This window comes from Pan paniscus, chromosome 2, assembly GCF_029289425.2.
Source record: "Pan paniscus chromosome 2, NHGRI_mPanPan1-v2.0_pri, whole genome shotgun sequence".
NCBI classification, from domain to species: Eukaryota; Metazoa; Chordata; class Mammalia; order Primates; family Hominidae; genus Pan; species Pan paniscus.
In genome coordinates this window covers 153,741,218-153,763,056 of record NC_085926.1, presented here as the reverse complement: position 1 = coordinate 153,763,056, position 21,839 = coordinate 153,741,218, and the positions used below count along the sequence as shown (strand labels likewise).

At 38.4% G+C, this 21,839-nt stretch overlaps 1 protein-coding gene across 2 annotated transcripts in view; it reads left to right on the top strand.

Annotated features, from left to right (window-relative positions):
• Positions 1 to 21,476, top strand: part of SLC33A1 (solute carrier family 33 member 1) — a 28,101-nt gene extending 6,625 nt beyond the window's left edge. The window contains exons 2-6 of one of the 2 annotated variants that reach the window (XM_003806092.7): positions 5,380 to 5,567; positions 13,942 to 14,126; positions 14,399 to 14,516; positions 18,087 to 18,302; positions 19,615 to 21,476. In XM_003806092.7, the coding sequence (XP_003806140.3) occupies positions 5,380 to 5,567; positions 13,942 to 14,126; positions 14,399 to 14,516; positions 18,087 to 18,302; positions 19,615 to 19,782 (875 nt within the window). In that variant the 3' untranslated portion in view covers positions 19,783 to 21,476. The remainder of the gene's footprint in view (positions 1 to 5,379; positions 5,568 to 13,941; positions 14,127 to 14,398; positions 14,517 to 18,086; positions 18,303 to 19,614) is intronic. The other variant, XM_034957644.3, reaches the window with a different exon arrangement.
• Positions 21,477 to 21,839: the final 363 nt, after the last annotated feature.

Sequence of the window (21,839 nt, the reverse complement as noted above, 5' to 3'; positions counted from 1 at the left end):
GTAGTAACAATTAGAAGTGATTGGAATAGGGAGCAGCGTATTTGGGTTTAGGAGCAGGGAGCAAGACGGTTTAATGACAGAGAAGGAAGCTAAAGATATTAGAGTTTATAAATCAGTTTGTTTATAAATAGGCACGCACATACAGGAATAAATGAGAGAAAGTGTTGCTTTGAAAAAGTTGATGCTATAAGTATGAATCTAACCAAACTGATGACAATAAAAACAGTATTTGTAAGACATTGATGCTTTATTTATTTATTTATTTATTTATTTTTTGAGACGGAGTTTTGCACTTGTCGCCCAGGCTGGAGTGCAGTGGCGTGATCTCGGCTCACTGCAACTTCCGCCTCCCAGGTTCAAGCGATTCTCCTGCCTCAGCCTCCCAAGTAGCTGGGATTACAGGCACACGCCACAATGCCCAGCTACTTTTTTTTGTATTTTTAGTAGAGATGGGGTTTCACCATGTTGGTCAGGCTGGTCTCAAACTCCTGACCTCAGGTGATCCGCCCACCTCAGCTTCCCAAAGTGCTGGGATTACAAGCGTGAGCCACTGTGCCCAGCGACATTGATGCTTTAAATTAGAAAGCAGGACTATTAATTCCTACCTGATGACAAATTTCTTTGTCCTGCTTTCAGAACACATAATTTATATGACTCAAAATGCCTGTTAGAATTTGGAAAAGACTAATTGACCCATTTCTAGATAGACCAGGTATTCTTATATAAGCTATAATACATTCTTTAGCATTCATGTCTAGGCTTAAAATGTTACCCTACATTCTCAGAAAAACAAACTGTATTCCTTTTTTATTTTTTTGAGACAGCGTCTTGCCATGTCATCCAGGCTGGAGTGTAGTGGCACAATCTTGGCTCGCTGCAACCTCTGCCTCCTGGATTCAAGCGATTCTCATGCCTCAGATTCCCAAGTAGCTGGGATTACAGGCATGTGCCACCATGCCTGGTTACTTTTTGTATTTTTAGTAGAGACAGGGTTTCACCATGTTGGCAAGGCTGGTCTTGAACTCCTGACCTCAAGTGATCCACCTGCCTCTGACTTCCAAAGTGCTGGGATTACAGGCATGAGCCACCACGCCCAGCCTATCTATTCTCATTAAAGTAATCTCCCTATAATTTATTGAATAAAATGAATTCTTTAGGAAGACACACCAAGTTTGTTTATCCTGTGCATTTGAATTTCCTTTGGCATATCACCATATGGGGAGACAGAGGTGAGAAGGGGGAATACAAGTAGTCAGTTTAAAGAAGTGAGGGAGCCAGGCGCGGTGGCTCATGCCTGTAATCCCAGCACTTTGGGAGGCCGAGGTGGGTGGATCACCTGAGGTCAGGAGTTCAAGACCAGCCTGACCAACATGGAGAAACCCCGTCTCTACTAAAAATACAAAAATTAGCTGGGGTAGTGGTGCATGCCTATAATCCCAGCTACTTGGGAGGCTGAGGCAGGAGAATCACTTGAACCTGGGAGGTGGAGGTTGCGGTGAGCTGAGATTGTGCCATTGCACTCCAGCCTGGGCAAAAAGAGCGAAACTCAGTCTCAAAAAAAAAAGGAAGTGTGGGAAAATATCTATGTTCCAGACCTCATGGTTGGAGCTAAAATATGAACCTTTTTTCTCAGCGGTGTCCAGTTGATAGAAAAGAGAGCTTACTTGCTGTGGGTGTATCTGAGTATCTGGATGACATAATGGAAAACATTTCTTGCTTTAGAACTAGACCGGAGTTTGAATGCCATTTCTGGCACTTTCTGGCTTGTGATTCTGTTTCCTTGTATATAAAGTAGGAGTAATAATGCCTATCTTGGAAAGTGATTTTGGGATTTAAATGAGATGTCCTCTGTTTTTTCCCAGATCTTATAATAGACACTCAGGTGCGAGCTATTGTACCTTTATTGGTTACTAATGGATTGTTACATGCTCTTAATTTCTGCATTCGTGAAAGCACTGGACAAGATCTTGCAGCCACTTCAGAATATTTAGTCTGTTTTTTAGGTCTTTACTCGGAAATCATGTTTATGAAACTTGAACATCAGCTTTGATATCTTGATCATACATTTATATACCATGTATGCTTAAGTTTATAAAATACACAAATCAAAATTAACCAAAATATTAATAATGAAATATTTCCATATTTTTGGTAATAATGATAAAATACATAAATCAAAATTAACCAAAATGTTAATAATGAAATATTTCCATGTTTTTGGTAGTAATGTTTCTTTATGGTTGTTGGCATAACAGGCTATGGATGTCTCTAGCATCAAAGCAATGTTAATAAGTCTAATAAGACTACTGGCTATCATCTATCAACATTGGTCTGATTTGTGATAATTGTGTTCATAAAACTTCTTAATATATTTCCTGGCCTCTCTGAACTATTGGCTTTTTCATTCTTCTGCATGTGCGAGAGATGGAAACCCTTTGAATTAGGGCTTTGTGACTGACCCATTGTCACTACTTCCTTCTTTTTATGTATTTTCTCCTCAAAGCACAAAGAAATTAGAAATATCCTTGGCTGGGTACCGTAGCTCACACCTGTAATCTCAACATTTTGGGAGGCTGAGGCAAAAGGATCACTTGAGCCTAGGAGGTCAAGGCTGCAGTGAGCCAAGTTTGCACCACTGCACTGCAGCTTGGGTGACAGAGTGAGACCCTGTCTCAAAAAAAGAAATAAATAAATAATCTTATCTGCAAACATTGCTGAAACCTGTTTAGTTTCTTCTTCTTTTTCCTCTTGGTATTGGTATCAAGGAATTTAAATTTTAGATGGACTGTGTTTATTAAAATTGGTAGACTATGCTAAACAAATTTACAATTCTTTTGCCTAGAAAAATGGAACTACTTAAGTCTTATATAACTGGAAAACTTTTACTTTTCGCTTAACATTAATTGGAATTTTGGTGACAGTGAAAATTATTTTTTTTTCAGGGCTTGTTAAACAACTGTTTTAAAACAGATGATGACCAAAACCTGCTCAATGAGAATAGTATTGTACGTGAAACTCTAAAGAAGTCATTATTCATCTCATTTTGCAGATGGAATTAAGAATGCAAAAATAGTGGACATGCCAAGTGAATGCTGTTAATAATATGTAAAATTATTTGATTAAACATTTATTACTTAAAAAAAAGTGGACATTAGCCTCACTTATAAGGATAATGTTATTAATACATTCTTGTTCATTCCTTTCGAACCAGATTCCAAAATGCTAGAAATTATGTTAAGATGTTATTTTATACTGGGCGTGGTGGCTCACACCTGTGATCCTGGCTCTTTGGGAAGCCAAGGCAGACAGATCATTTGAGGTCAGGAGTTCGAGACCAGCCTGGCTAACATGGTGAAACCCCGTCTCTACTGAAAATACAAAAATTAGCTGGGTATAGTGGCACACACGCCTGTAATCTCAGCTACTACAGAGGCCGAGGCAGGAGAATCACTTGAACCCGAGAGGTGGAGGTTGCAGTAAGCTGAGATTGCACCACTGCACACCAGCCTGACAAGAGTGAGACTCCGTCTCAAAAAAAAAAAAAAAAAAATATATATATATATATATATATATATATATACCTTTATGTAGGCAGTGTAAAATTATGAAAAGAATGTAAGACTCAACTTCAGGAGGTTGAGATTCAAGTTCTGCCTCTGCCTCTTAGTGATTTTTACCTTTGGTAAAGATTTAAGTATTCTGAGTTTCTTTTCCTCATCTGTATTTAATAATAACACAGGCTTAGCCTATCCTGTTTGCTATGAGAATCAAATGAGATAACATATAAGAAAGGAATATTTAAATACCAAGGCGAAACTGATCTAAACAAATAATGCTGTCTTTCTGCCTCGTAAGTGAGGTTCAAACTGTAGTGATCACCTTCAGTGAGCACAGCAGCAAGAGCAAGATTCAATCTAAGGAAAAACCCTGACTGAAGAATATTCTAATTGTTTTTGAGAAGAGGTGACTTAGGGTCCTTGATCAGTTGTGCCACATACACCATAAAATAAAAAGTAAAAGCATCTAAAATGGAGCACAAGTCTAGAATGTTTGAGCTATAATGCAAGGATTTTCTAGCCAAATCTTCTTTTACAGATGAAGAAACTGAGACAGGGTTATCTAATAAGTTTTCTAGTGGCAAACTGAAATGCAATTCTCAGGGTGGTTAATGAGATACAAGTTTTGAAATTAGTTGTACTTATAAGGTGTGAAATCACAATTTTACCACTGACTTAGAATGTAACTTGGACAGCTTGACTTCCCTAAGCCTTAGTTTGTTCACCTGTAAATTTGGGCTGGTGAAGTAAAGGACCTATTGGGCTGTTGAAGTAAAGGAGTTGATACATGTAAAATGCTTAGCATATTTTTGTCACGTTGTATGCACTCAATAAATGATACCTCCATTATTACTATTATTTTTAGCTGTTTAGCAGAATCTTCCAGACCATTATTTACTCCCTCCACTAAATTTGTTCAAGGTGATAGCTAATGGCTCAACTATCTTTCACTGAAACAACCCAGACAGTACTCTTCATGGGTCCTCATTCTGCACCTACGAGTGTGAGCAAATGCCTTTTATATCATAGTATTGAGATGAGAAGGTTATTCTTAAACAGATTGAAAGCATTAGAAAGTTTAAAAATATAAGGTAGAAAATCTGATGTAAATAATCACCTGTTGTCAAATTTAATAAAGAACTGAAAAGGCTTGGGTATATAAGAAATGTAACTGATGGATCTTAGGGGATATGAAAATCATTTCCCACCCCTAGCACTTTCCTTGAATAAAGTGACATGATAGGCTTTAGTTCATTCAACTCAGTTGTACACTAAATGTAATGTCTCACCACCCCCTGCCTTTTTGGTTGTTGTTGTCACCTATTTTGGGTCTCTACGTTTAAGAGTCAGGACTGTTTTGTTCATTTGCTGTGCCTGGTACAATGCCTTGAATATAATAAAGAGGTACCTAAATGTTGACTTTTTTTTTTTTTTTTTTTTTTTAGACAAGGTCTCACTCTATTGGCCATGCCAGAGTGCAGTGGTACAATCACAGCTCACTGCAGCCTCCACTTCCTGGGCTCAGGTAGTCCTCAGCCTCCAGGTGGCTGGGACTACAGATGTGCACCACCAAGCCTGGCTAATTTCTTATTTTTTGTAGGGATAGGGTCCCACTATGTTGCCCAGGTTGGTCTTGAATTTCTGAGTTCAAGTAATCCTCCCACCTTGGCCTCCCAAAGTGCTAGGATTACAGGCATGAGCACCTGTACTTGGCTAATTTTTTAAATAACATTTTAATTGAAAGTTATTGTATATAGAATTATTTAGTATCAATGAAATTATGTAATTTAAAAAATTAATTATAGATTTAAAACATTTTCAGATTTCCTTTTTTTCTGGGGAACTGTATTCTTAATAACAACAACATTGGTTGCCCTTCTGAAAAAAGAAAACGAAGTATCAGTAGTAAAAGAAGAAACACAAGGGATCACAGATACTTACAAGCTGCTTTTTGCAATTATAAAAATGCCAGCAGTTCTGACATTTTGCCTTCTGATTCTAACTGCAAAGGTAAGAGATTTATAAATCAAATTTATCATTTTCTTATAAGTATCAATATCATGGAATACTTACAATGCCTTTTTCATATCACAGGTCCCTTTCCACTACCATTAGAATTTAACAATGAAAAACATTATTTTCTGTTTATTAAATGTATTTGAAAAGATATAATGATATCAACTTTAATTTTAAAGTAAGCTAAATGTCTTGGAGTATTGTAAAGAATTATGTCTGTTGGAGAACTGTTAGTAAATGTGAACCTTAATGATATTAATGCTTGGAATGGAGATTAATATCTTTAAAAATCAATAGCTCTGTCTTCTTATAATGAGTATACATTTAATGTTGTAGTAATACAATTATTTACTTAGAGTGTGACGTAAAAAGATATAGGGCCAGGTGTGGTGGCTCACGCCTGTAATCCCAGCACTTTGGGAGGCCGAGGCAGGTGGATTACCTGAGGTCAGGAGTTCAAGACCAGCCTGGCTAACATGGTGAAACCTTGTCTCTACTAAAAATACAAGAATCAGCCGGGCATGGTGGCACGTGCCTTTAGTCCCAGCTACTTGGGAGACTGAGGCAGGAGAATCACTTGAACCCAGGACGTAGAGGTTGCAGTGAGCCGAGATAGCACCACGGCACTCTAGCTGGAGTGACAGAGCGAGACTCTGTCTCAAAATAATAAATAAATAAATAAATAAAAAGATATAGAAGTATATGAGTATTAGAAGTCAATTTTTAAAAAATCCATTGAATTATTTAAGTACTGAAAGGAAAATTATAAGAGAAACGGGGATTACTGGTGACTTTTATTCTATATTAAGGTGTCTCAATTTTATAGTTCTAAAAATATTTTTAACATGTTAGGCTAGAATAAGGTAAGTATATTTTGTTAACAGTGAACTATTGCTAGTGTTGGAGTTAATATTTCTGAAATCTGCAATCTTATAGGATTTTCATTTTATATACTTAAATCTATGTATATAAACACTTTGCACCTATCTTTTGACAGTTTTGAAGGAACCATTAGCCTCATTGTTTTCATTTTAAATAGTGAGTGTTTTTTCCTCTTAATGATAGAAAGAAGGCCAGATGTGCTGGCTCATGCCTGTGATCCCAGCACTTTGGGAAGCCAAGGCAGGAGGATCTCTTGAGCTCAGGAGTTCAAGACCAGCCTGAATATGGCAAAACAAAAAATAAAAACACTATCTGGGTATGGTGGCATGTGCCTGGAGTGCTAGCTACTTGGGAAGCTGAAGTAGGAAGACAGCTTGAGCCTGGGAGGTGGAGTTTGCAGTGAGCCATGGCTATGCCTCTGCACTCCAGCCTGGGCAACAGAGCCAGGGGTCTGTTTTTCTCTTGAGACAGGGGTCTCAAGAAAAAAAAAAAAAGAATGGAAAGTTCAGAAAATATGAAAAGTTCAAGGAGCATAACAATATATATATATATATATATATTTTGAGACAAAGTCTCGCTCTGTCGCCCAGGCTGGGAGCAGTGGCACAATCTCAGCTCACTGCAACCTCTGCCTCCTGGGTTCAAGCAATTCTCCTGCCTCAGTCTCCCGGGCAGCTGGGACCACAGTGTGCGCCACCATGCCCAGCTAATTTTTTTGTATTTGTTTATTTTGAGATGGAGTTTCACTCTTATTGCCCAGGCTGGAGTGCAATGGCCCTATCTCGGCTTACCGCAACCTCCACCTCCTGGGTTCAAGCGGTTCTCCTGCCTCAGCCTCCCAAGTAGCTGGGATTACAGGCACATGCCACCAGGCCCAGCTAATTTTGTATTTTTAGTAGAGATGGGGTTTCTCCATGTAGGTCAGGCTGGTCTTGAACTCCTGACCTCAGGTGATCTGCCCTTGGCCTCCCAAAGTGCTGGGATTACAGGCATGAGCCACCGCGCCTGGCAATTTTTTTGTATTTTTAATGAAGACAGGGTTTCACCCTGTTGACCAGGCCGTTCTTGAACTCCTGACCTCAGGTGATCCACCCACCTGGCCAAACAATATTATCTAATTATATGATTTAATAATTTTTCATTTAAGATAAACAGTATTTGCTGGATGTGGTGGCTCACGCCTTTAATCCCAGCACTTTGGGAGGCCAAGGTGGGCTGATCACTTGAGACCAGGAGTTCGAGACCAGCCTGGCCAATATGGTGAAACCCCGTCTTTACTAAAAATACAAAAATTAGCTGGGTGTGGTGCCAGGCGCCTGTAAGCCCAGCTACTCGGGAGGATGAGGCAGGAGAATCGCTGGAACCCGGGAGGCGGAGGTTGCAGTAAGCCGAGATCGCACACTGCACTCCAGCCTGGGTGACAGAGTGAGACTCCATCCCCAAAATAAATAAATTAATTAATTTAAAAAAAACAGTATTGACCTTCTTGGTATATTTCCTTTGAACCTCCCTTTTTTCCCTATATATATGTGTGTGCATGTATGTGTGTATACGTATACTTCATATATTTATTTACTCATATACTTTATTTTATTTTATTTTGAGACTGAGTCTCACTCTGTTGCCTAGGCTGGAGTACAGTGGCACGATCTCTGCTCACTGCAACCTCTGCCTCCCTTGTTCAAACAATTCTGCCTCAGCCTCCCGAGTAGCTGGGATTACAGGCACACACCATCATACCCAGCTAAGTTTTGTATTCTTAGAAGAGACGGAGTTTCACTGTGTCGGCCAGGCTGGTCTCAAACTCCTGACCTCAAGTGATCCACCTGCCTAGACTCCTGAAGTGCTGGGATTACAGGTGTGAGCCACCATGCCCGGCCTATTTATTTATTTACTTTAAAAGTGAAATTGAATCATATATAATTTTTTATCTTCTCTTTGTCTTATACCAAACATTTCTATAGCATTACATATTTGAAAACATACTTGTTAGTAGCTACATGATATAGTTAGTGTGTAAATTTAAATTTTCCATAATCTCATTTTTCTGTTGTCTATTTTGCTTATGTTTTTAAATTATAAAAATGCACTAGCAAATATTTTTGTGCATAAGTCTGTGATTTTCTGGATATTTCCTTCCAGTAGACTTTTTTTTTTTTTTTTTTTTTTTTTGAGACACAGTCTCACTTTGTTGCCCAGGCTGGAGTGAAATGGTTAATTTTTTTTTTTTTTTTGAGGCGGAGTTTCACTTGTTTCCCAGGCTGGAGTGCAATGGCATGATCTTGGCTCACTGTATCCTCTGCCTCCTGGATTCAAGCAATTCTCCTGCCTCAGCCTCCTGAGTAGCTGGGACTACAGGCATGCACCACCATGCCTGGCTAATTATTTTTATTTTCATTTTTATTTTTAGTAGAGATGGGGTTTCTCCATGTTGATCAGGCTGGTGTCAAACTCCCGACTTCAGGTGATCTGCCCGTCTCGGCCTCCCAAAGTGCTGGGATTACAGGTGTGAGCCACTGCGCCTGGCCTAATTTTTGTATTTTTAGTAGAGACAGAGTTTCACCATGTTGGCCAGGCTGGTCTTGAACTACTGATCTCAGGTGATCTGTTCACCTCAGCCTCCCAAAGTGCTAGGATTACAGGCGTGAGCCACCGCGCCCGGCCTATTTTTTATTTTTTTTAAGATGAGGTCTTGCTCTGTCGTCTAGGCTGGAGTGCTGTGGCATGGTCATAACTCAGTGTAATCTCAAACTCCTGTGCTTAAGCCAGACTCCCACCTCAGCCTCTCAAGTAGTTAGAACTATAGCTGCTTGCCACCTCACCCAGCTAATTTTTTTTTTTTTTTTTTTTTTTTTTTTTTTTGAGACAGAGTCTCTCTCTGTTGCCCAAGCTGGAGTGCAGTGGTGGGATCTCTGCTCACTGCAACCTCCTCCTCCCAGGTTCAAGCAATTCTCCTGCCTCAGCCTCCGGAGTAGCTGGGATTACAGGTGTGCACCACCACACCCGGCTAATTTTTGTATTTTTGGTAGAGACAGGGTTTTACCATTTTGGTCAGGCTGGTCTCGAACTCCTGAGCTCAGGCAATCTGCCCGCCTTTGCCTCCCAAAGTGCTGGGATTATAGGCGTGAGCCACCACGCCTGACCCACCCAGCTAATTTTTAAATTTTCTGTAGAGATGGGGGTCTCATTTTGCTATACAGGCTGGCCAATAGATTTTTTTTTTAAAGATTTTTTTTTTTGAGATGGATTTTTGCTCTTGTTGCCCAGGCTGGAGTGCAATGGCATGATCTCAGCTCACCACAACCTCTGCTCCCGGGGTTCAAGAGATTCTCCTGCCTCAGCCTCCCAAGTAGCTGGGATTACAGGCATGCACCACCATGCCCGGCTAATTTTGTATTTTTAGTAGGGACAGGGTTTCTCCATGTTTGTCAGGCTAGTCTCGAACTCCCGACCTCAGGTGATCCGCCCACCTCGGCCTTCCCAAAGTGCTGGGATTACAGGTGTGAGCCACTGCACCTGGCCGGCCAATAGATTATTAAGCAGGCAATTAGTGGGTCAATGAATGTAATATGATTGCTGAATTGCTTTTCAAAAGGTTATACTAATTTATACTGTCTCCAGCAATATATAAGGAGGTACTTCAAATACAAAGTCTATAATACTGTTTTCTTCTTTTAAACTTCCCCCCAATAACATCTCTCCTAACTTTTAATACTACAGATTAATTTTCTTTCCTTTTGAATTATATATTAATGGACTATACAATATATATTTTTATGTTTGATGCATATGTTCTTTTGCTCAATATTATATTTGTGGAATTTATCCATATTTTTATTTATAGCAATAGTTTGTTTATCTCATTACTGTATAGTATTCCATTGTATGGATATGCCACGATTTATCCATTCTATCAACAGATTTTTAGAGCTATTATGTGTAGTGTTTCTACAAACATTCACATACATGACTTTTGGTGAAGATAGGTGCACATTTCTGATTGGTAAATATATAGGAATAGAATTGCTGGTTCATAGAAGACACATAGTATTTTGTACTGCCAAATAGTTTTCCAAAGTGGTTGTTCCAATTTTCCCTACCACCAGCAGTGTAAGAGAGTTCTGATTTTAAGGAGTTTCACATCCTTGAAAACACATATATTATCTTTTTTTTTTTTTTTTTTTTGAGATGGAGTCTCGCTCTGTCCCCCAGGCTGGAGTGCAGTGGCGCGATCTCGGCTCACTGCAAGCTCTGCCTCCTGGGTTCACACCATTCTCCTGCCTCAGCCTCCCAAGTAGCTGGGACTATAGGCGCCCACCACCACGCCCAGCTAATTTTGTGTATTTTTAGTAGAGACGGGGTTTCACCTAGCCAGGATGGTCTCGATCTCCTGACCTTGTGATCCACCCGCCTTGGCCTCCCAAAGTGCTAGGATTACAGGCGTGAGCCACTGCACCTGGTGTATATCATCTTTTTAATTTTAGCCTTTCTGGTGGTTGTGTAATGGCATCTTGTTATTGCCATAATTTGAATTTCCCTAATGACAAAAGAAATTGAGCATCTTTTCATGCGATTATTGACCATTGGAATATCCAAAGTTGCCCTTTTCTTTAAATTTGTAAAGTTGTTGTTTCTGTTTAGATTTCGTTGTTTGAGATGAGGTCTCTGTCACCTAGGCTGGAGTGCAGTGGCACCATCACAGCTCATTGCCGCCCTGACCTCCTGGGCTCAAGTGATTCTCCAACCTCAGTCGCCCAAGTACAGGCATGTGCCACCACCACGTCCAGTAAATTAAAAAAAATATTTTGTAGAAAAGAGTTCTTACTATGATGCCCAGACCGGTCTTGAGCTTCTGGGCTGAAGCAATCCTCCGGCCTCATCCTCCCAAAGTGCTGTGCTTACAGGCATGAGCCACTGTACCAGACCAAACTTTTTAAAATATATTTTGAATTTGAGTCTTTTATTAGATATGTGTATTACAAATATCTCCTACTATATAACTTTTAAGACTTTTTTAACATTTTAAGATTAAACATTAAAGTCAGTTTGTATGTCTTAGTTTTACAAAGGGAATGAGTAAAATGTAAGTGAAATTATTTTCTGGACTTAAGTGAAATATATGTTACCTTTAATTTTTTTTATGGTGAAATTTTCTTTGGCTCTATTCCAAGAAGTTACCGTGTATACTATTTATAATTTTTCTTTCTTTCTTTCTTTCTTTCCTTTTTTTTTTTTTTTTTTTTTTTTTGACAGAGTCTCACTCTGTCACCAGGCTGGAGTGCAGTGGCGCGATCTTGGCTCACTGCAACTTCCACCTCCCAGGTTCAAGCGATTCTGCTGCCTCAGCCTCCTGAGTAGCTGGGACTACAGGCATATACCACCACACCTGGCTAGTTTTTGTATTTTTAGTAGAGATGGGGTTTCACCATGTTGGCCAGGATGGTCTCAAATCTCCTGACCTCGTGATCCGCCCACCTTGGCCTCCCAAAGTGCTGGAATTACAGGCATGAGCCACCGCGTCTGGCCTTATAATTTCTTTTTAAAAAAAAAAATTTGTGTGATATTGAAGTGGCCTCGTGGTCTAGGGTAGTACCTGAGATTTGCTGTCTCACAGCCACAGAGATCAAGGACGTGGACACACAAAGAGTGAGGTTAACAGCAGAAGTTTAGTAGGTGAGAGAGAGAATAGCTCTGTGCTACAGAGAGGTGTCCTGGAAAAATGTGTTGCCAGATCTGTGGTGAAATGCAAGGGGTTTTTTAGATGAGCTAGTGGGGAGGCAGTGTCTGATTTAAATAGGGCATGAAAAACCAGTAAGGTCCAGGTGCACCATTTATATAGGGCATGAATTTCTGGCAGCCCCCACCCTAATTTTTTATCATGCAGGCAGGTTCTCTGCCTGAGCTGCACCATGTTGCCCATTTTTTTACTGTACACATGCTAACAAAAAAGAAGGTGGAGTTTTCATGGTGGACATGCCTGGCTCCCAGGTAGCCCTTTTCTGTTGGTTCAGGTGCTGGCATTCCCCCGTGCAAGCTTCCAACTTGCTTATCTATGTTTGCAACTCAAGTTTTTCAGGCTGCTCTTTGTTAGAAAAGAAATGATTTTGGGGGCCGCTTTTTGTTAGAAGGGAAGCTCTGCCGAGGTCTCTTTTGCCCTCACTATCTGCCTAAATAATTTCTTTCTGCCTACTGTATCGATATAACTTCACACTTTTTGAAAATGTATTAGTAGAACTCCTTTATATCCTTTATCCAGATTATCTAATTATTAACATTTAGCTACACTTTCCTTATTCTGTAGATTTTCCCTTTCTGTGTATATCCATTACATATGTCTTCTGAAATACTTTAGAGCAATTTGTACACATTATGCACTTTTATCCATAAGTACCTTAAGTATGTATTTCCTAAGAACAAGTTTTCTGCTTACAAAACCACAACTCAATATTGGGAAATTTTAAATTGATATAATATTACTATCTAATTATAGTCCATATCCAAATTTTACACAATAACAGTCCTTATAACTTTAATTTTTTTCTTGTTGGGGATCTAATCTAGGATCACACATTGCATTCAGTTGGTATGACCTTTCATTGTCCTTAATATCCTTGACATTTTTGAAGAATACAGGCCAATTATGCTGTAGAATGGGCTTCTAGTTACATTTCTCTCATGTTTCTTCTTGTTTGGGTTGAGGTTTTTCAGGTATATAAGACAGGAAGATCAAAGAAGTAATGTTTTGATGTCTGCAGGGAATTATACTGAAAGCCATATCATGTCTCTTTATCCCTTTAACTGCTGTTTTTAACTTTAATTGCTTTGCTAATCTATTGTAAAAGTACTATTTTTTCTTTTGTAATTAAAAACTGACTCATGGGGAGATACTTTGAAGCTATCTAAATAATCTTAATTTAATTCTTACTCTTTTTTGTGCTGTTTTTAAGAATTAATCTAACTATACTTTATCCCTTTCATTTTATTCAATCTCTCAGATACGTTTTCCCAGAATTACTTTTGAAACATTAGATGAACTTAGGAAATTTTATTATGGTCAGTCAGAAATCACTAAAAATGTATATATATATTGACAGTTATGCTTCATTTTAACCAGATTGATTTGGGTCAATTAAAGGCTTAAGTTCTTTTAAACCTAAAACTTTCAAATCGGTAAATTTGGATTTTTGACCCCGTTTACTATAACACATTGGACTTTTTGAAGTGGAAATTTAGTTGTATTTATAGCCATCTACCATCCCTACCAGTACTGAATTTTCAGTTGTTTTCACTTAATATTATTAGAAAACCATAAGGCAAAATGTACCTCGTATAACTTGACTGTTGTACCAGGTATAATAATATGATGCTCACTTGTAACTGTCATGGGTCAGTAATAAAATTGAGGTTCTTGAAGAACTTACATATGCATGGAGGAAAATATTTCATAAGTCACGAATTAAAATACTTTTTTGTTTTTATATTGCAGATTGGTTTTTCAGCAGCAGATGCTGTAACAGGACTGAAATTGGTAGAAGAGGGAGTACCCAAAGAACATTTAGCCTTATTGGCAGTTCCAATGGTTCCTTTGCAGATAATACTGCCTCTGATTATCAGCAAATACACTGCAGGTCCCCAGCCATTAAACACATTTTACAAAGCCATGCCCTACAGGTAAAAATGAAATAAAACCTTACTAAATAAGAAAGGGTAAAATGAGGAACATTCATCAATACCACTAATATCTGAGCGTAGAATTATATATATGGAAAAAGATTTGAAAAGCATCTTTTTTTCAATATTATTTATATGCACTTTTATCTTTTTAACCTCCTAACAGGTTTAGATACAGCTTCTTTCATATGGTAGGCACACGGATTTCTGTTTTTGTTGTTGTTGTTATTTAAGCTAAAATGGAAGTCAACTCAATGTTTCTTTCTCTATAGATTATTGCTTGGGTTAGAATATGCCCTACTGGTTTGGTGGACTCCTAAAGTAGAACATCAAGGGGGATTCCCTATATATTACTATATCGTAGTCCTGCTGAGTTATGCTTTACATCAGGTAAGCTTGCAGTGGTTTTCTCAGGAAATAAACTGTTCTGTGTAAAATAAAGAAGACAGCTTTCTACAGTTGTCTTAAAATAACGATAATAAATTTTAAGCATGAATCTGACACTGAAGAAATTATTGATGGTGGGCTTTAAACTTTATGACTTTTCACTTAATGAGTTCTGCTGTTCATAGAAAGAGACTTTCTTTTTTTTTTTTTTTTCCCAAGATGAAGTCTTGCTCTGTCACCCAGGCTGGAGTGCAGTGGTGCAGTCTCGGCTCACTGCAACTTCCACCTCCCAGGTTCAAGCATTTCTCCTGCCTCAGCCTCCTGAGTAGCTAGGATTACAGGCACGTGCCACCACGCCTGGCTAATTTTTGTATTTTTAGTGGAGATAGGGTTCCACTATATTGGCCAGGCTGGTCTTGACTCCTGACTTTGTGATCCACCTGTCTCAGCCTCCCAAAGTGCTGGGAATGCAGGTGCAAGCCACTGCGCCCGGCTGAAAGAGACTTTCTTATTCATTCATTCATTAAAAAAAAAATTATTCAACAAGTATTTGTTACATTTTAGAATTGATTCCAAAGCCAGCAAATTCTACTCTTGCTAAATATTTCTCAGTTATCCCTAGGTTTCAGTTCATTCTTTCTTGAATTCCTAATATCTTTTCTTTCTGAAAGTATTGAGAAATAGTAGTGGTCTTAGTTTCTGGCTTAGCTTCTGCTGCTTCTTTTTTTTTTTTTTTTTTTTTTTTTTTGAGACAGAGTCTGGCTTGCTTGCCCACTGCCCACACCTGGCTAATTATCTGTATTTTTAGTAGAGACAGAGTTTCACCATATTGGCCAGGCTGGTCTTGAATTCCTGACCTCAAGTGATCCGCCCACCTCGGCCTCCCGAAGTGCTGGGATTACAGGCATGAGCCACCATGCCCGGCCCTGGCTTAGCTTCTATATTGAAAGTTTTGACTTATTCTTTATGATTTTGAAAGCTGTGTCAAGCTGCTTTTTCTTTCTTTGTTAAATATGTTTGTAATCCTTAAAAGAAGGAATCCCCACTTTGCTCTAGCCTAAGCTGCTGTTGCAGAATGAGATTTTTTTTTTTTGAGACAGAGTTTCGTTCTTGTTGCCCAGGCTGGAGTGCAATAGCACGATCTCGGGTCACTGCAACCTCCGCCTCCAGGGTTCAAGCACTTCTCCTGCCTCAGCCTCCAAGTAGCTAGGATTACAGGCATGCACCACCATGCCTGGCTCATTTTGTATTTTTTTGGTAGAGACGGGGTTTCTCCATGTTGGTTAGGCTGGTCTAGAACTCCCAACCTCAGGTGATCCACCCGCCTCAGCCTCCCAGAGTGCTGGGATTACAGGCATGAGCCACCACGCCTGGCCCAGAATGAGATTTTTTTGTTCTGGATGCAAGTGATTCAAGTAAATGGCAAAGGCCCAGAAGTAACCTTTGGGACTTAACGGCAGTTATTGCTAATGCGTATTTCTGAGTCACTTTGGATTTTTCTAGCTTATGTCCTTTGAAAGTTATATTTGCTAATGTATGAATTAATTTTTAACTGAAACCTAAAAATATGACTACCAGGTAATCTCAGTAGTTTTGTGCATACAGTAAATCATTTAGGAGAAATCTGTAGTGGATCCTGTCAGACTAAATTCTATGCTTATAAAATTATTGAGGCCAAACTGTCAAATATAATTTTTTTTTCTGTTTTGCACATGCTTAGTTAAGGCTAGATATGTAATAGAAGGTTAAAGAAGTACTTTAACTAGTCAATGCTTCAGTATTTCTGTCAGTATGTTATAGCCCAAAAAAAGTATTTATTTAGCTTTGGATTTCATTTGAGAATTTCCTGAAGTGTAGTCACTGAAACTCAGATAACCAGATGCTTTATGGGGGAAAAAAGGTACAAGGCCAAGTAAATTCGAGAAATGATGTATGACATAAGCCTTCTGTAAGTAGTGACTTAATGATTCCTTCAACAAATTTTTTTTTTTTTTTTTTTTTTTTTTGAGACAGAGTCTCACTCTGTTGCCCAGGCTGGAGTGCAGTGGCACAATCTCGGCTCACTGTGATACCTCCACCTCCCAGGTTCAAGTGATTCTCCTGCCTCAGCCTCCCAAGTAGCTGGGATTACAGATGAGCACCACCTCACCCAGCTGATTTTTGTATTTTTAGTAGAGACGGGTTTTACCACATTGGCCAGGCTGGTCTTGAACTCCTGACCTCAGGTGATCCGCCCGCCTCAGCCTTCCAAAGTGCTGGGATTATAGGCGTGAGCCACCGCACCCAGCTTCTTCAACAAATATTAAGTGAACACCTCCCTGCCAGAAACCATTCTGAGTACTGAAATGTAACTTAATAAATCATGCCAAAATCCCTGCCCTCAAGGAGTTTATGTTGTAAATATTTCAAAAGGCATACAATGAAAGGAACCTTTTCAATTTTGTGTAAGTTAGTGTCTTTCAGTCTTATTTGACTTTGGAACTCCTTTTTCTGTGAACACCCCCAAAAACACTATTCAAAGGAATACCATTATTGAAACACAGTTTGTTTCCATCTTTCTAAATTAAAGGTTAATTCTTGCCTTTTAAGTACTTTTTGCCTCTTAAGGATGTTTTTCTCCAGTTTGTCACATAAATTTTGAAATACTTTTCTTGTGTATATGTAGGAGAAAAATATATATATTCCTATTTCTTTAAATATTTGAGTATTTATACATGTAATAAATGCATACATATAAATATGTATATATACACATGCAATATATGATACATATTTAGGTACAGTACAAATATGAGGTTTTGCATTTTGCTGTATGCATTATGTATCCTTTAATGCCACCTCATCTAACATTTTCTCTGTGGAGTCTTTCTTGACTACTTGTGGTAGAATTAATCTCTCATTTATATTTATGCCCCAGTAACACAATGTGTGCACTTCTATTTACAGTACTTCCTGTATTTGTAATTATTTATTCCCCATTTTCCAGCCTAGAATAAATTCTTCAATGTCACAGAAGGACCAAGGTCACATCTTTGTATTGCTGGGATCTTTTTTTTTATTTTTTTATTTTTATTTATTTATTTTTTTTGAGACTGAGTCTCCCTCTGTCACCCAGGCTGGAGTGCAGTGGTGCGATCTCGGCTCACTGCAAGCTCCGCCTCCCGGGTTCACGCCATTCTCCTGCCTCAGCCTCCTTTTGCTGGGACTACAGGCGCCTGCCACCACATTCGGCTATTTTTTTTTTTTTTTTTTTTTTGTATTTTTTAGTAGAGACAGGGGGGTGGGGGGGTGTTCACCGTGTTAGCCAGGATGGTCTCGATCTCCTGACCTCGTGGTCCGCCCGCCTTGGCCTCCCAAAGTGCTGGAATTACAGGCATGAGCCACTGCGCCCGGCCTGTATTGCTGTGATCTTAAAGCCTGGCCTATAGTAGGTGCTTGATAAGTATTTGTTGAATTGAGTTCAATAAATACCATGAAAATTAATTTCAGGTTTATGATTTTGATGTTCTTAATTTAGACTGTAGCTTTATAAGCTTTATAATCATACTAAAGATGTTTTACATTTTTCCGTAGGTTACAGTGTACAGCATGTATGTTTCTATAATGGCTTTCAATGCAAAGGTTAGTGATCCACTTATTGGAGGAACATACATGACCCTTTTAAATACCGTGTCCAATCTGGGAGGAAACTGGCCTTCTACAGTAGCTCTTTGGCTTGTAGATCCCCTCACAGTAAAAGAGTGTGTAGGAGCATCAAACCAGAATTGTCGAACACCTGATGCTGTTGAGGTAAGTATGTTTTAATTTTAGATAACATTAAGCTAATACTAAGATATTAATATCTTTGTTTTGTCTCTAGAAGTACTATATCTTTTTTAAAAATCATATCTGTCCATAGGTTCTGGTTTAGAAATCTACATATATATTTTCTTTCACATCAAGGCTGAGGGTTATAATTATTCAAATCAGCAAGACTAGTTCCCTTAAAGGCGTTTCTCAGTAAAGGAGAGGCGATCTCTCTTTCCCCCACCTTGACAATCACTGTCCTACACAGCAGGCACTTATAAATGCATAATTAATAGCTTAAGTTTTGTAGTGATAGAAAAAGGGAATGTCCATTGGCTATTCCTATAATAGTTATAACTAAACCTGTATAGTGAGTGGTTTGTTGATAAATTCTTTCAAAGTGACATTAGTCTACTTCTAGAGTAGATGGACTGGAAATTTCTTCACATTTCCGAATGTGAAAGCTGCATCGTGAAAATAGATAATCGGGCCAGGTGCAGTGGCTCACGCCTGTATTCTTAACACTTTGGGAGGCTAAGGCGGGTGGATTGCCTGAGCTCAGGAGTTTGACACCAGCCTGGGCAACACGGTGAAACCCCATCTCTACTAAAATACAAAAAATTAGCCGGGCGGGGTGGTGTGTGCCTGTAGTCCCAACTACTCAGGAGGCTGAGACAGGAGAATTGCTAGAACTGGGAGGCGGAGGTTGCAGTGAGCTGAGATCGCGCCCCTGTACTCCAGCCTGGGCAACAGAACAAGACTCCGTCTCTTAAAAAAAAAAAAAAAAAAAAAAAAACATATTCGGCTGGGTATGGTGGCTCACACCCGTAATTCCAGCATTTTGAGAGGCTGAAGCAGGCAGATTGCTTGAGCCCAGGAGTTCAAGACCACCCTGGGCCACATGGTGAAGCACCATCTCTACAAAAAATACAGAAATTAATGGGGCATGGTGGTGCACGCCTGTGGTCTTAGCTACTCACAAGGCTGAGGTGGGAGGATTGCTTGAGCCCAGGAGCCAGAGACTGCAGTGAGCCATTATCACACCACTGCATTTCAGCCGGGGCCACAAGTGAGACCGTGTCTCAAAAAAGAAAATGAGTATTGTTTACAGCAAGAACTGAAAATTGTTTTTAATCCTGTTAGTAGCATTAGAGAGATTAAGATACATTAACATATTTTGTCATTGGAATTCAGTGAAATACTGAAATGTTTTAAGAAAAATATATTTTTATTCTTTATAAAGTAGAAGCATGTTAATTGCTAAATACTTTCATTTTGAAATTGTGGAGTATTTATTATAGTTTTATTTTTACAGCTTTGCAAAAAACTGGGTGGCTCATGTGTTACAGCCCTGGATGGTTATTATGTGGAGTCCATTATTTGTGTTTTCATTGGATTTGGTTGGTGGTTCTTTCTTGGTCCAAAATTTAAAAAGTTACAGGATGAAGGATCATCTTCATGGAAATGCAAAAGGAGCAATTAATATATATGCTACTGGACATTCTAGCAAGGTAATTGTAGTTTAGTTTTAATTCGGAGAGCAATGATAATCAGTGCACAGGAGTATAAAATATTATTTTAAACAGCGAAATTAATAATATAAAATGCCAAATGGTTGAAAAAATAGAAACCTTTCTGTATATTTGATCATTTTTTTTTTTTTGCCTTGTCAATGTATTTAAAGTTTACTTAAGGTCAGGAAATTCTAAAACAACTTTTCTGGCCTTGTTATTTGATGTGTATCTTTTAAATTTACTGACCAAAGCATGTTTTAAGCTGCAATGCAGTCGTCACGGGTGGTAACCATGTAGTCAGGTATTGTTATTAGTACCTATCACTGCTGAGCTGTATTTAAAATTTTGGTACAATATATAAAATGGAGAAGAGCTTGATATTCAGGTACTAACCACAACTAGTCTGACATTGTTGGCAGTTAAAATCTTATTTTGAATTGTAAATTAGTTAAATTTTATGTGGAATTTGCTGAGAAAAGAATATAGACTACTGAAATGTCATTTTAGTTATTTTTCTTATGACCACATTGTACAAATGAATCTGTGTTAAAAAGACTATTTTAAATGTATTTCCTGCTTTTGTAAGCATTAAAGATTTATAAGAAAATTATTCAAACTATTTTTTATAAAATGAAAGTTATGATTTTTAAACTTATTGATTCCTCTTGCCCCTACCCCCTCTTTTTGGAAGATATTTTGATTCCTTATAAACTTCTACCCTAAGCTTATATATGTTTTCTGTCACAAGTGCTTCATGGCACACAGACAGCCAATGGAGGGGATCAAATTCAGTGTTGTATGTATGTTTATGGCAACGTTTTGAAAATAAAAATTAAATGTTTTTCTTCAAGTAGTTTTTTTTTAATTGCTGAGAGAAAAAAAACAGTAAAGCTTTCTGATTAAGTAAAATTTAAATGGGCAGTACCATCATTTAAAAAACTAATACTTTAAAGAGAGAGACAAAGATATTTTGTGCCTTTGACAAATTAAATCTAATAGTAGAAAAATGTTTCTTAATTAAGCACTTTACTAGTGAAAAAGATCTCACAATTTATGCCAAATCAGGTACTATATTTTCATGTATTAACACATAACCTTTTGTTTGAATACTATAGTTTTCAGTGGACAGTTGCTATTCCAAGAAAATTAAGCTTTTGAGTACTTTAGCAATTCCCAGCATATTACATACACCCAGTGATAAGGTTCTTTGCATGTTTTGTGTTATGTATTACTCTGACTCTTTAGAGATTATATAAATCCTCCAAAAGTTAGACGAAACAAGATAGTACATTATGAGTCTTAATTTTATCATTGTGGAAAAATGTGTACTAACTCCTGATTTTGTTAATTTTATAACATAGGTTGAATTTTAGAGTGGGGTTTTTATAAGTAATGGAGGATAAAATGGGTGGGAGAAAATGGCACACAGCACCTGAAGGAAGATGGGGCAGTGACCTCTAGAACTCATGCATTGTCATTGGAAAGCCTGTGTTGGGCATCGATGTCAGATCCTGAAGAATCACCTGGAAAAAATCCCATCCTAGAGGCAAGGAGGCTACACCAAACCATACACTACAGTACTTTGTCACATGGTTGTCCATTATCATGTATTAGAGTCTAAATGATTACTTGAATAAAGAAAAAAAACCACTTAACTCTTACATATGAAATGTGTTTTGATTTTTAATTTTTGGATTAAGAAACTCAGATTGCCATGATAACCTTTTATTTCTTCCCGTGTATATTATTACAAATTATATATACTTTCAAACATAGTTTTTTTTTTTTTTTTAATTGAGACAGAGTCTCGCTTTGTCACCCAGGCTGGAGTACAGTGGTGCAATCTCAGCTCACTGCAACCTCCGCCTCCTGGGTTCAAGTGATTCTCCTGCCCCAGTCCCCTGAGTAGCTGGGACTACAGGCGTACACCACCACACCCGGCTAATTTTTGTATTTTTAGTAGAGATGGGGTTTCACCATGTTGGCCAGGCTGGTCTTGAACTCCTGACCTCAGGTAATCCACCCG